General features: G+C 48.1%; 2 protein-coding genes across 2 annotated transcripts; both read right to left on the reverse strand.

Annotated features, from left to right (window-relative positions):
• Positions 1-207: 207 nt before the first annotated feature.
• fam167ab (family with sequence similarity 167 member Ab) lies at positions 208-4,999 on the reverse strand. The gene is made up of 3 exons (XM_030344421.1): positions 4,808-4,999; positions 1,408-1,899; positions 208-653 (listed from the first exon to the last, which is right to left on the reverse strand). The coding sequence occupies exons 2-3, from the start codon at positions 1,870-1,872 to the stop codon at positions 390-392; spliced, it is 729 nt and encodes a 242-aa protein (XP_030200281.1). The 5' UTR covers positions 1,873-1,899; positions 4,808-4,999; the 3' UTR covers positions 208-389.
• A 261-nt stretch (positions 5,000-5,260) lies between these two features.
• Positions 5,261-12,660, reverse strand: lca5 (lebercilin LCA5). The gene is given in 11 exon segments (XM_030346143.1): positions 5,261-7,140; positions 7,274-7,439; positions 7,574-7,704; positions 8,131-8,227; positions 8,441-8,578; positions 8,884-9,189; positions 9,789-9,881; positions 9,883-10,061; positions 10,384-10,787; positions 11,789-11,895; positions 12,574-12,660. Coding segments are annotated over 9 exon segments (2,406 nt in total). The 5' UTR covers positions 10,781-10,787; positions 11,789-11,895; positions 12,574-12,660; the 3' UTR covers positions 5,261-6,241.
• Between the last annotated feature and the right edge of the window lie 95 nt (positions 12,661-12,755).

The following is a 12,755-nucleotide window of genomic DNA, read 5'->3' on the forward strand; positions in this document are numbered from 1 at the left end:
TGTAGGGTCAAGGGAGACTGATGACATATACGCCATAGATATTTGGAAGAAACAGAGAAGAAGAAAAATATAGATTTTTGAAAAGGCTTAAAAGGTCTCCTAAAGGTCATGTATCGATGGAACAGACTACCCTGCTGTGAACTACTGCTAATCATTACTTTGTGCGAACATCAATATTAAAACAATGTGTGTGAATGTATGTGTGTGTGTGTGTGTGTGTGTGTGTGTGTGTGTGTGTGTGTGTGTGTGTGTGTGTGTGTGTGTGTGTGTGTGTGTGTGTGTGTGTGTGTTTATGGTCTGGTTGGAAACCAAACGACCACTGCCATGGCCAAACAGAGCCCTTCCCCACGTCCCAAGCTGCAGGTCTTTCGATCTCCTGGAGGTCGCGGCTAGCACAGCGAGAAGCGGCGGGAGTTGATGTTCATTTTGGTGACGCCGATGAGCCTGAGCGGGGCGGAGAGCCCCAGGCCCGGCGTGACCGGACACTCGCACAGCAGGTCGGACAGCTCGTCCCGCTCCTCCATGCCGAAGGTGGCGTCGTTCAGCATGCGGCGGTGCAGGTGGCACGTCTGCTCGATCTTCAGCTTGTGGATGTCGGCGCGGAGACGCATGAGCTGTCTGGCCAGCTGCTGGTCCTGCACGCGCATGTCAGCCTTTTTTTTTTAAAGAAACAGTGCAACCAGATGCCAAGAGACGGAGAATGACCATGAATGGATGCGATGCGGACAGGCACGAATATAGCCATGATCACAATGGTATTTCCAGGGATTTAAGTTGTAAACTTCTCTGTATTCACGTTCATGGGTGTCTTTGGTAATGCATATTGTCCAGACAAATAGTCTAGTGTGGTGTGATAAAAAGGTGTCGTGCGAAATATTATAGACAAGCCTTTGGTAAGTCTAAACAATAGTAGTTTGAGTCTGTGAACCATATTGGGTTTCTGCTGCCCAGCATTTAAGTACGTGAACCAAGAGTGAATGAGCAATCTAAAAGTACAACTGATTATACATGCCTGAAGAACTCAGATTCAACTCGGGTTAGGGCTAACCCTAACCCTAACCCTCTTAATCACTTCCACTCACTCTAAATTACTTATCCTGTATAGGTCATTTAGAGTGAGTGGAAGTGATTCCAGACCCTCACGAAATGATGTGCTTTGCTAAACTCTGTTAAGTTTCTCCCTGGGATTACACTGTAAACATAACCTCATTGAAATACTCCCCCCCCCACTCTGGAACACTAACGTCAGCCAACCGGTTTCAACTGTAAAAGGTGAATATACTTTAAACAATGCCTTTGTTGATACAACAGGGTAATAAATGGGGGAAATTAAGCCTTACGTGTTCCTTTAACAACTCTCTGTTTAATTAACCGCCCCCTGGATGAACATTAAACCTAGCAGCTCACCAGTTCTTTCCGGAGCCAAGTAAGAGCCTCGTCCATGTTTCCGAAGCCCCTCAATAACCCAGGTGGAAACCGGATCCCCCCGTCATCACTGGGCGTCGCCCCAGCAGTAGCAGCGGCGGTGGTGGTCTCCTCCTCCCCCAACTCCTCCTCCATGGGGCCCTTTAAGGGACGGGATGCCTCGGCTCCAGGCTGGGTCCCTGGCCGGTCCGCAGGTGCAGCCAGGGGGCCCGTGGAGCCGAAGCTGGGGGACTCCACGTGGGCCTGCCACTCCAGGTAGGAGGGCCTGCGCGTCTGCAGGTGGAGCTTCTCCGTCAGGGCCTTCAGGGACAGGAGGTGGTCGTCCTCACTGCTCGCGCTGGGTCCGGCGTCCGTCTCTTTCGCCTCCTCCTGCTCCTCCTCTTCCTCCGTTTCCTGAGGATCGCTGGTGGTGCACAGCGTTGTCATGTGAGCTGTGGACGCTTCCATCGCTGTTCTGCCTCATAAACACCGAACCTGAAAGAAAACGTAAAAGGGGATTCTAGATATGAACTTGGGTGTTGAAACTTCATTCACGAGTTTGTGCATGCGTCTGCCAGCAGATTGGTCCTCGATTTGATCCCCACTGTCCAAATCGACAGCCTAACCTATAGGCATCCTAAGAGCAAGATCCCCTCCCTCCTACCTACTCTTAGGTGGCTAGTGCTAATGTAGCTAGGGTGCTTTCATCTGTTAATAGGAGGAAGCACATGGGACAGAGACACACCTGACACAAACAGACAAACTTTTTTTGGGGGAAGGAGACGTTTCCATGGCAACCAACATGGCCACTGTGGATGACTCAGTGTTTTCCTCTTGGTTTCCCAAGACGAAAAGCCCAGTTCCAGTCTGTGACTGTGGCAGCAGATTGACAGAGAGGAGGAGTGTTAACTTGATACTCGATCCCTGCTACTGTGTGAGGAGCCCAAAGATCACTGGCCGATGCTGGCGGTGGTACGGTTGGAAGAGCGCAGCACCACATGGGACGAAGGACTAAGCATTTTCAGCACTTAAACTGACTACATTGTCCAGATGATGGTCAACTCAGGCTCGGAAATCTTGACATGGACGCAGGAGCAATATCAAACCAAGGGTGTAATTTGTGGGTTGACAGATACCCCACATAGTTATTTTTTCACTGTAGGCTGCTGGTGGGAGTTAAGTTACACCGACACATTCTTTGACTCAAAGGACAATTGTTTTTAAGTGTTAGGCGAAAGATGCTAAACAAAATTGTGCATGTGGGTGTAGTGTTCTTAACTCAAAATATCCCCTGTGACACTAAAATAAATAGCATTATGATATGTATTATGATAGCTACTTCTTAACCCATTACTGTAGTTACTGTATTTAAGTACTGCGTTACTTAAAATCCAGTGACAGAAAAAAACAACAAGATGAACAAAAAACAAAAGGTCTGCCTTTCTCGCAAAAAATCACACAAACAAATAATGAGCTACGCAAGGAAGGCATTTACAAAGGATAGTCCAAGTACTGTGCTTTCATTCAATACAAAGTGAGAAGGGAAAAAGGCTCATGCTCCTTTGCACAAAAAGCTTAACCACTCAATAAGCAGTTACCCCTCCTTTACCCAGTCTATGGTTGTTCCATAATGGACCGCGGAGCGGACAGCAGTGAAGTCATTGCCCTTGTATCTAATGATAGGCCTGGCTGTTTTTGGCAAGGTGCAGGGAGACGTGCCCCGCTGTGCCAAGTGGCTGGCCCCTCTGAACGCGCAGGGAGTGGTATGTATGGGAAGGAATCGATGCGTCTCCTGAGACAGTGCACATCGTAATAGCATCACATTATGTGCTGGAGAAAAGAGGAAGAATCCATGCCACATGCATCTTTTGAAGGTTTTCTACAGGACACCGGTGCGGTACAGGATGTATAATATGAGAGGGAAAACAATGACAGAGCTGGTTCCAATATTGTGGGATGCGAATTATAGACAAATCAAGGTGTAAAGACCATTCAAAACCAATAAAGCAGAAGGCTAATTACTTATTTGGTTACACTTCCTAACCACCTTTAAGTCCTAGACCACTTAAAGGTCCTATGGACCTTTAAGTGGACCTTTAAATCCAAAGACAAAATGTGGGGTTTGTGCAAATAGGATAATGAGTCAGAGGAAGGGAAACATGTGTGTTTCACATAATTTGCCAAATCCAGGGGCTGATATTAACAGCGGCATAATAGAATCATAAGCTAAGAGGATTTTAACAGAAAACGGTGGCAGAATCAAAGCAGCAACAATGAGCTACTCCTACTGTGCTGGCTGACAAGTAGTTTAACAGGCACTTAGTTCATTTCTAACAAGACCATGCACTTATTCGTCTGTTTCCTTCCAAAAGTTACATAGCCTCCTCAATATCACCAGGTGGCTTGGAGAGTGATATGGCATTAACAGAGCTCGGAAAAATAAAAGATCAAATGGCCCTCGGTGATTTAAACGTCCTTTTAGACATATAAACAACCTAGAACGCCAACCTTCCGACCATATTATGACTCTGGTTTAATCGCTACTGGCTGCAGATTGTGACAGCTCAGCAACTACTTCCAGTAGTATGGGTTGCCAATGCCATACCAATAAAATCCATTTCTCTGTGGTGCTATGAGTATGAGTTCATCACATCTGGTCTGACCAAACGGCTTATAAATGTCTGGGTATTCTACTGTCTATGCAATGGAGTCAATGTGGATACAACACATCTCCTCCACTTGAGGGAAAATGTGGCGTACGCCTTAAGTGTTTAAGTAAGCCTGTGAAGGGGATATAGGCAAATGATAGGCCTATAATAATTGGATAAATTATATAAATATATTGAAATGTAGACCAAAGTAGGCACCTTATTAGAGCCTTAAGTTAACTAATGCCGATGGTTGAATGAGGGTCCTACATTGAGGATTACATGAACAGCGCAGTCAATATTGATTGATTGATTGATTGATTGATTGATTGATTGATTGATTGATTGATTGATTGATTGATTACGCGGGTTCCTGTAAGCCAACAGCCACTTACACGTTACCGTACGTAATCGATTGAGTATAGGATACATACGACTAAGTTGCGCATGCTGTTTATTATAAGAACAGATAAAAAGGAGCAAGTTCATTAGGCCTTAAAATTGTCATGGACAATTTGTGAATGAGTGAGAAGAAGCATACACACAATCCAATCCTATTCCAGAAGTCAGACGTATTGAACAGCGGGGTCTCATTGGAATTTAAATTGCAAGACACGTTCGCGTATTTATAAGGTCAATAACTGTGAGCAGTGAAACGTAAAACCTACAGGTATTGAGATATGAGTCTATGTTAAGTCAGATTTCTGCAATGTTGGTCAAGACACTTAAGAATAAATAAATACGTGCATCCATACCGGTAGGCTCTCTGCGTTTACTTCAACCCTCTGACGGAAACTCTCTTGTGGAATGACTCTGATCTGTATAACGACGACTACGCACTCTCTCAATGATCATCATTTATATATCCTCTGGATTCCCGCTACAGCTTCATCTCTGCTCACTTGTTGTTTTTGCTTAACGGGAGGAACAGAAGGAGGGGCAGTGGCGTCAGGGTTTAGTTGCTTGGATACCGCCCAGGAATCTCCCGTGGTAGGTCATAGATCCAAGGGTCCGAACGTACAGAAGGCGGTACCTCGCTCCAGCAACATCCAATAACTGCTCAGATGATTGTTTGGGAGCAGAGACAGGTTCCGCCCACTGTACGTTCGGACCCTTGGAACTAAACTACTGCTTTCCCTTGTCACACGTCCCTCATCCAAAGACAGAAATTTCAGCAATTGCACCAGGGACTAAATGATACGTTGGGAATTGGTTGACTTCGTTTATTGACATAAACAACTATTTGACATACAAATACAATACATTTATACATATTGTATAAAAACGGAAATAACAAGCCAAATGCATAAATATTAAATAAATTCCCCAAAATCCTATTCCTAATATAAAAGTTAAAAAAAGTATTAACTATTTGATATATTTTGAATGAGCACTGGCACTTGAAGGTAGTATAAATGAGCATTCCTTGTTTACTGTTTTGAAGTTAAGTGGTACAAGTCTTTTTTTGACAATAATGTTATATCATATTTTACATTCTGGCACCAAATTAAATTTTCCGTCCTTCATCTAATAGGGTAAATTGCGTCAATTACCTAAAAATTCAAGGCTTCACAAGCATGATTGTACCAGCTCCAATGTAAATTGTACTATTTAATACATATACTAGAGCTTACGAATTATGAAGTACGACAACGGAACTGTAGTTCAGAAAATATATACAAACAATAACGACATCCATACAAACACAAAATAACAAACACCATACATGAAATGATGAATCGTGTCAGAAGAATAAGTGATAACAATGTATAATTTCATTCATATCAGAGACTTACAGCGTCCAACAGACTATAAGGGTTGACGATGTATGTACATATATTAATTATACATTAGGACAATGTATAAAATTATACATTTGTATAATTTACATCTTTGTAATGGATTCATTCCATTGACAATACTTTTACCTGAGTACACAACCATTCACCGCCTGCTTTTTATTCTGAACCGATCCGATTATCCCAGAATAACGAACCGCCTGTAGCTAAACAGTGCTTGAGCAAAATCTAATTGGAACTATGATGTCACTTCCTGCATCCAGATGCTCCAGATTCTGAACAATGGTACAGACACACACATTTGCACAATAATTCCTCATACAAAAATTGCCTCTCAAACTAATTTATGATAAAAAAGGTACAATCCCCTCCTCTTTTCCTGTGAGCCAATCAGAGAGTGAGTTCCTCGATGTCGTCGTCGAATGAAGCGATGGCTCGGACCGCGGGCCGGCTCTCCGCCACGTGCAGCGTGCCCTGGAAGGGGCCCGGCGCCGCCGCCTCGGGGCCGAACAGCTTCTCCCGCCGCGGGCGCGACTCGCTAGCGAGCGCCGCCATCCTATTGGATGAGCTAGAGATCTGGGCGGGGGGCGTGGCCAGCGTTCCGAACAGCTGCTCCATCAGACTGACGGAGTTCCGACCCTCGCCGCTCCCCGCGCTCCTCTCCCTCTCCTTGTCTCCCTCTCTGGGCGGAGGCGGGGGTGAAGGGAAGCCGCCGGAGATGGAGCCGCGGGCGGGGGGGCGTCCGATGGTGGGGGCGTAGCTGCCGAAGGTCAGGTCGTCCGGGTCCGACAGCTGGGGCCGAGGCAGCCCTCTGCGCCCCGCCCCCGCCACCCCCTCCCCAACCTTCATCCCCCCGTCCCCGCCCCCCTGAGTGGTGTGCGTCGCGCCCGCCGACTCCTCCAGTGCTGTGAAGCTGAAGACGGCTGCAGGGTTGAGGCTGTGGAGTGGGGGTGGCCCCGAGGCAGCGTGGTGGTGGTGGTGGTGTTGGTGTGGGACAGGGCGGGGGTCTCGGTCGGAGAACACAGGGTTCGGGGGTGAGGGCTCCTTCTGCAGGTCGATCTCCCTCAGCTTGGCCAGCAGATGGTCCTTCCTGCGTCGCTCCTCCTCAGCTTCCTCCTGGTTCCATCTGCTGCCCACCACCACCTCCTCCTCCTTCTCCACCACCACCTCCTCCTTCTCCACCTCCTCCCGGAGCGGGCCCCTCCGCTGCCTCTTGTCGTCCAGCTTGTGGGTGAGGGTGGCCGGTTCCCTCTTCTCCTCTTTCTCCCGGCCTGTTGAAGGAGCATGTTCTGATCAGGAAAAATATGTGCTCTCTTTAGAGAGCTGGGAAAAATAGGCCCATGAGTGCAAGGGCATGGACCTGTGGCGCCCCCATGTGGTGTATCCAAATGTTTGCTTTTATTTTGTGAAAAATGGTTTTACCTTCTTCTGATCTTTTTGGCTTCAGCTCTGGGCCATTCGAAAACAATTTCTGCGGCCGTTTCTCCTCCTTCTCCCTCCCTCTGCCCTTTGCCATCTCCCTCTCCTGATGGTCTTCATCCCTCCTCTCCCGGCTTCCCTCCTGCCCCCTGTGGTCGTTGTGGAGCTCCTGTACGGGGGGAGGGGGGAAGAGGTAGGTGAGAGAGTAGGTGGGGGGGGGGGGATGGGATCGATCTCCATATTGTAGCATTTGGACGTCAAGAGTTGTAAAGGTAAAAGGTTTGAATCTTTTTTTCCTTCTACCTTGAACGACAGGTTATCGGGCGTGCGATTGGCGTACTCGTTGCCGTCGGCGATGGCCGCAGGGGGAGGCGTGGGGAATCCGGGGCTTGGGGGCCTTTCTTCTGTCTGCACTGCCTTGGTGATGCTGGGTGCTGGCCGGGAGGGGGGGGGAGGGAATGTCGTCATTCAGAGGGGGCCGAGTTTCACAAATCAGACTTTCGAATTTCACTTTCTTTTGCTTTAATTTGTTTGGCGACAAATCATGTTGCAGGGATCTGTACGGTCATATTTGGTGAACGGACACTTGGCACTCGTAATCCGTAAAAAGTGTCTGTAAAGGATTCAAATCAATGTAGACTGGCCAATGTAGAAATACACATTAAAATCATCAAGAGTTTATGTTCAGTACAATATACATCTAGGTGCAACTCTGCCCCTTGAAGCCCTGGTTTTTCTGAACGGTCTCCCCTCAGTTCTAGGACTGCTGGTTCTGAGATTGAGTAAATATACCCAATGCATGCGTAACATACAACACGAATACGCGCAAAAACCGACAGCCACAGAAACTGGAGCCGTACCTCTGCTCTTCGCTCCGAGATCCGTGTCTTTTCGAGCAGAGGGCTTCATCACACGGTTGGCGTAGATGTTCATCGTGTCCAGCTCCCTCTCCTTCTCCTGAAGACAGAGACACAACAGTGCATCAGTGTCCTCTGAGCATGCTGCCATGCTTGATCCATGTTCAGTATTGTTCAAGTGTGCTGGGATTCTCTTTTACAAGACGTACTGTTCCTTCGGTGTGTGTGTGTGTGTGTGTGTGTGTGTGTGTGTGTGTGTGTGTGTGTGTGTGTGTGTGTGTGTGTGTGTGTGTGTGTGTGTGTGTGTGTGTACCTTTAGCTTAGCGCTCAGCCTCACCAGCTCCTCCTGCAGCGTCCTCATTTCCTCCTGAACGCCGACAACCTTTTTCCTCTCGGCGGCCAGCTGCCGTTGGTAACTGCTGTTGCTCAGCTCCAAGCCGCGTTGCAGCTCCTGCAAGGTCACTCATAAATCAAGACCTGTGGACCCCGAGCATGAAGCGATGTCCTCGAACGCAGTGGTTACATCCAGAGTTATTGTTAGTCCCTCATTAATGAAAGCGTCCAGAACCCAGTGACGCTGCCTAACTTTTTGTCTTTATCGTGCGATGTGCTTGGTCGAAAAAATAAATTTATTTTGAGTGATCGGACTGGCTGAAATTTTTTATTTTATTTCTATTAATCTGATTGGTCGGAAAAACTAAAATCTTCCTAGCGACCTGATCCGATAACTGTAGACACGTCATAGATCTGGACCACCTTGATCCTGCGCTGGGCCTCCTGACCCAGGCCCTTCTCCTGCTCCAGCTGGCGGCTGAGCTCCTCGCGGGGCCCCAGCTCCTGCTTCTCCGCCAGCCTCCGGAGCCGCGCCTCCGCTGCCTGGCTCCTCTGCAGGCGCTCCTCGGCGTCCTTCAGCCGGCGTTCCGACGCCCGCTCCCGCTCCTGGGCGCGCCGCAGCCGCTCGCGCAGCGACGTGGTCTCGTTGCTGTGGCGCGTCAACAGCTGCGAGATCTCGCTCTCCGTGTCGTCGTAGCGATGCAGCGCCTTCTCCTGGCGCAACTGGAGCTGAGGGGACACAGGGAGGGTGGGGGCGGTTGTAACGGGGTCCTGACGTTATGGATGGACCTGCCCCCCCCCCCCCCCCCCGCGCTGTGCCTTCATCATATCCACTGGAGAAGCTGGCCTCAAATTTGCTAAACTATCTCGATCCATTTCGAAATATTATCAGAAAGTGACATGAATAGTGGGAGAGCTTAGCACCCGTCCATCCAACCTTACGTGGACGAAAAACATCAAAATACACATTCCATAGGGACCTTGGGGCGGCAGTTGCTCAGGAGGCAGTTGGCTGGTAACCACAAGTTTGCTAGTTCGATCCCCGGCTCCTCCTACCTAGAGTGTCGAGGTGACCCAGAGCAAGGCCCCTCACCCTAACTGCCCCCGTCGAGCTGGCAGTCACCTGGCATGGCTGACACCGCCGTCGGTGTGTGAATGTGTGCATGAATGAGTGAATGTCAGGCAATATTGTAAAGCGCCTTGGCTAAAAGCGCTATATAAACGCAGTCCATTTACCATCCATTTACCTTAACTGAATGGCTCTTACAGTGCACGTTTACCCCTGCTGGTACGCAGTGTGGGTTGACGTGTGGTTGCGTTAGCGTTACCTGCCGCAGCACGCGGTTCTCCTTCTGCAACTCGTCCATGCGTAGCTGCAGCTCGGTGAGCGCGTTGCGCAGCTCGTTGATCTTCAGCAGCCGGCGCCCGACAGCATCGCTTGGTGACCAGGTCTAGGTCCTTGGGGGCCGCGGGCTCCCTTGCTCTGCAGGGAGCGCCCTCCGCGCCGCCGCCGCTCACGCCCTCGGTGCAGCGTCGGGACAGAGAAGGGGGGGCCACCGTGCGCTGGGGCGTGTCACTCCCCGCCGGACCCCCTCCTCCTCCTGGAAAGGAGTAGGGGGTGGTGACGGGGAAATTATTTGAATGCGAATCCTTTGCAGTGGACTTATTAGCGAAAGCTTTTCATCCAACCAAGTGACTTAAAGACATTTCAGGCTAGGCATTTTTTTTAAGTTCCCGTATCTTCCAGCTGGGACTTAGCCGCAAGATTATTCTGCACCCCATTTTACATTTTATAGAAGTTTTCCGAAAGTATTCCTCGGCGTGCAAGTAATAGCCTTTTCTGCATTTACATATACTTTATTTGTATTTGAAAGGAGCAACGCCGCCATCTAATGGGAGGGTACAAGAACTACAACAACACACTTCCCCCACCTGTCTTGCGGAAAGGACTGGCCTGCAGAGCCCCATTGGTCCGAGGCCCTCGCGGCGAGGTGCGCGACGGCGTGCGCGACCGCGAGTACGGCGAGAGCGAGCGCCCCGAAGAGCGAGACTCGTAGTCGTCTGAATATAACGAACTACCAGCGCTGCCCCGCCTCTCTCCGTCCGACGCCACGTCCCGGTCGGGATCAGGCTCCCAGATCCGGGTCTTGGACCTGTCCTGGCTGCGGTCCCGGACGCTGGAGCCGTGCTTGGGAGTGGGCCCCGTGGACGCTGGGGAATCTTTTCCTTTGCTCCGGATGGACAGACAGCCCGGGTCGGAGTTCCGGTTGTCGTCATGGTCCCCGCTGCTGGTTTCCAACTCCATAGGGTCACTTGTCATGAGCACACTGTGTTGACGGGAGGCCAAAGGAAGAAGCGTTTCCAAAGTATGAAGTAGGAATTAGTCATTTGTCTCCTCAGTGTCAGTGTCAGTGTCAAAAACTAAATCTAGCCCAAGAACCAGTTAAATAAAATAGGGAATCATAAAAGGCACTCAAGTCTAAATGTATTATGCACCGAGCCCTTACAATCATCACATTTTTATAAATCAAATTGAATGAAAAAATGTAAGGCCTTACAACAAAAACACAATCTCCTAATTATCAGTTCAGCAACCAGGCCAATAAGCCACGACACATCACAATGGTGAATGTTCTAAATAAGACAGTGTGAGGGTCACACCCGGTCACACAAACAACACCGCTCCTCTAGCTGTGACATAAGTGGCAACCTCCCACAATTATGTTTTCTTGCTGACAAAGGAAACATATCCGCTACAATGGAACAACAAAACAGTAGCCTGTAGGAATATGTATCCATGTAATTATCTTTCAAATAAGAAGGCTGTTGTGAGCTGTGTAGTCTTTTTTTTTTTTCAAGAGATACTTAACCCTATTAACTGTTTTGGTCACGTAATCAACCACGGACAAAGGAAAAGCACTTGATATCATGGTGTCCATGACAACAGGGACAAACACAGACACCACCTCCCCTTATGGTGGGTCAGATACAAGTGCATAATAGTAAACTGGATTTTGATTGTACAGCCAGATCACCCTCCATAATAGTTGGAAAAATACTAGTTAATCAAAGAATACATACTTCTGCCTCACACACGAAATGTCAACAACGAAATGTATCGGCCATGTGAAACATGAGAGGTGCTAAGAAAGCAAGTTACTGACACCCGCCCTCCTAACGCTTACATGCTGAATCTGCAGACAACAATAAACACATTGTACATCTCTTCGACAATGTGAACACATGCAATCAGCAATCATTTCAGGAGAAATGGACCAACTATGAAATAATAGCTTCATCGGATTGTGTAGTCTATTTCTTAACTTACAGTCAAACAGCCCTATCCTTCTTAGAAGTCATCATCTTCATCCTCATATTTTAGTCGTGCCAACTATTGAGCTCATAACGTCCAAACGTATGCACGACGACCAATGTCTGTGTAACAAAGAAAGACAAAGAAAATAAACAAATTCGTAAAATGTCAGCATCTGGCGGCTAGTGTACTTATCTACTTGTTGGGGTCTTATCCTTTCGTGACCTGCAGGGACTGAAGTGGAACATTTAGTAATATCCGTCAGTACATCCAAGTCAAGTGTGTCTGAGTTCAGCCAAATACACACTCTGGGAATAATGCCTAGGACACCACGTATTCAGTAATAGTATATAGCAGAGATGGCAGGCGATGCAAGCCATAGCGGAGTTATCTTGGCGGTAATTTAATCTACAGTTACAAAACAAGGCGTGTGGCTACTTAGCCAACTAGCTGAGATTAAGGCTAGTAGTCACTGACATGCTAGCAGTGCACAGCGGCGGTCACTGTTCGACTCGTGTTGAAGTTATCATGCGGTGGAGCTAGTGGTCTGTATGCCATCCGCTCGTACAAAACGTGTTTCTCGGCTTTCCAGTAGCAATATATATATGCGTGAACTAAATACCTGCGTTATCATTGGGAGTTTTGAGTTGAATTAGCCCGAGATAGCTAAATGGCTAATATCGCTCGGTATACACCTTAAATCGTTGCCAGTAAATAACCACAACAACACCTAAAACAACCAATTAGACAGAAAACTACTATATTGCCGCAAAAAAAACACCCAAACCACCGGAATTTACCTCGTAATTTGGAGAAATAATCGTTAGATTGTGTTTGTTCGCTCCAATCATCTGCTCCTGACAGTCCCATCGCGACGCTCCTGCACCATGGCAACCATGGAATTGACTATAGGAGGAAGCATTTCCTCTTCCCCCACGGGTCGCACTGTGGTGCACTTTAATTTAGTTTAAATGTAAATACA

The sequence above is a fragment of the Gadus morhua genome, chromosome 21 (assembly GCF_902167405.1).
Source record: "Gadus morhua chromosome 21, gadMor3.0, whole genome shotgun sequence".
NCBI lineage: Eukaryota > Metazoa > Chordata > Actinopteri > Gadiformes > Gadidae > Gadus > Gadus morhua.

Bases quoted from the DNA above. Each gene is read 5' to 3' on its own strand.
- fam167ab (XM_030344421.1), bottom strand. From the start codon at position 1,872: ATGGAAGCGTCCACAGCTCACATGACAACGCTGTGCACCACCAGCGAT. The intron at 654-1,407 runs GTGAGCTGCTAG...TAAAAAAAAAAG, and splicing joins CTTGGCTCCGGAAAGAACTG to GCTGACATGCGCGTGCAGGA.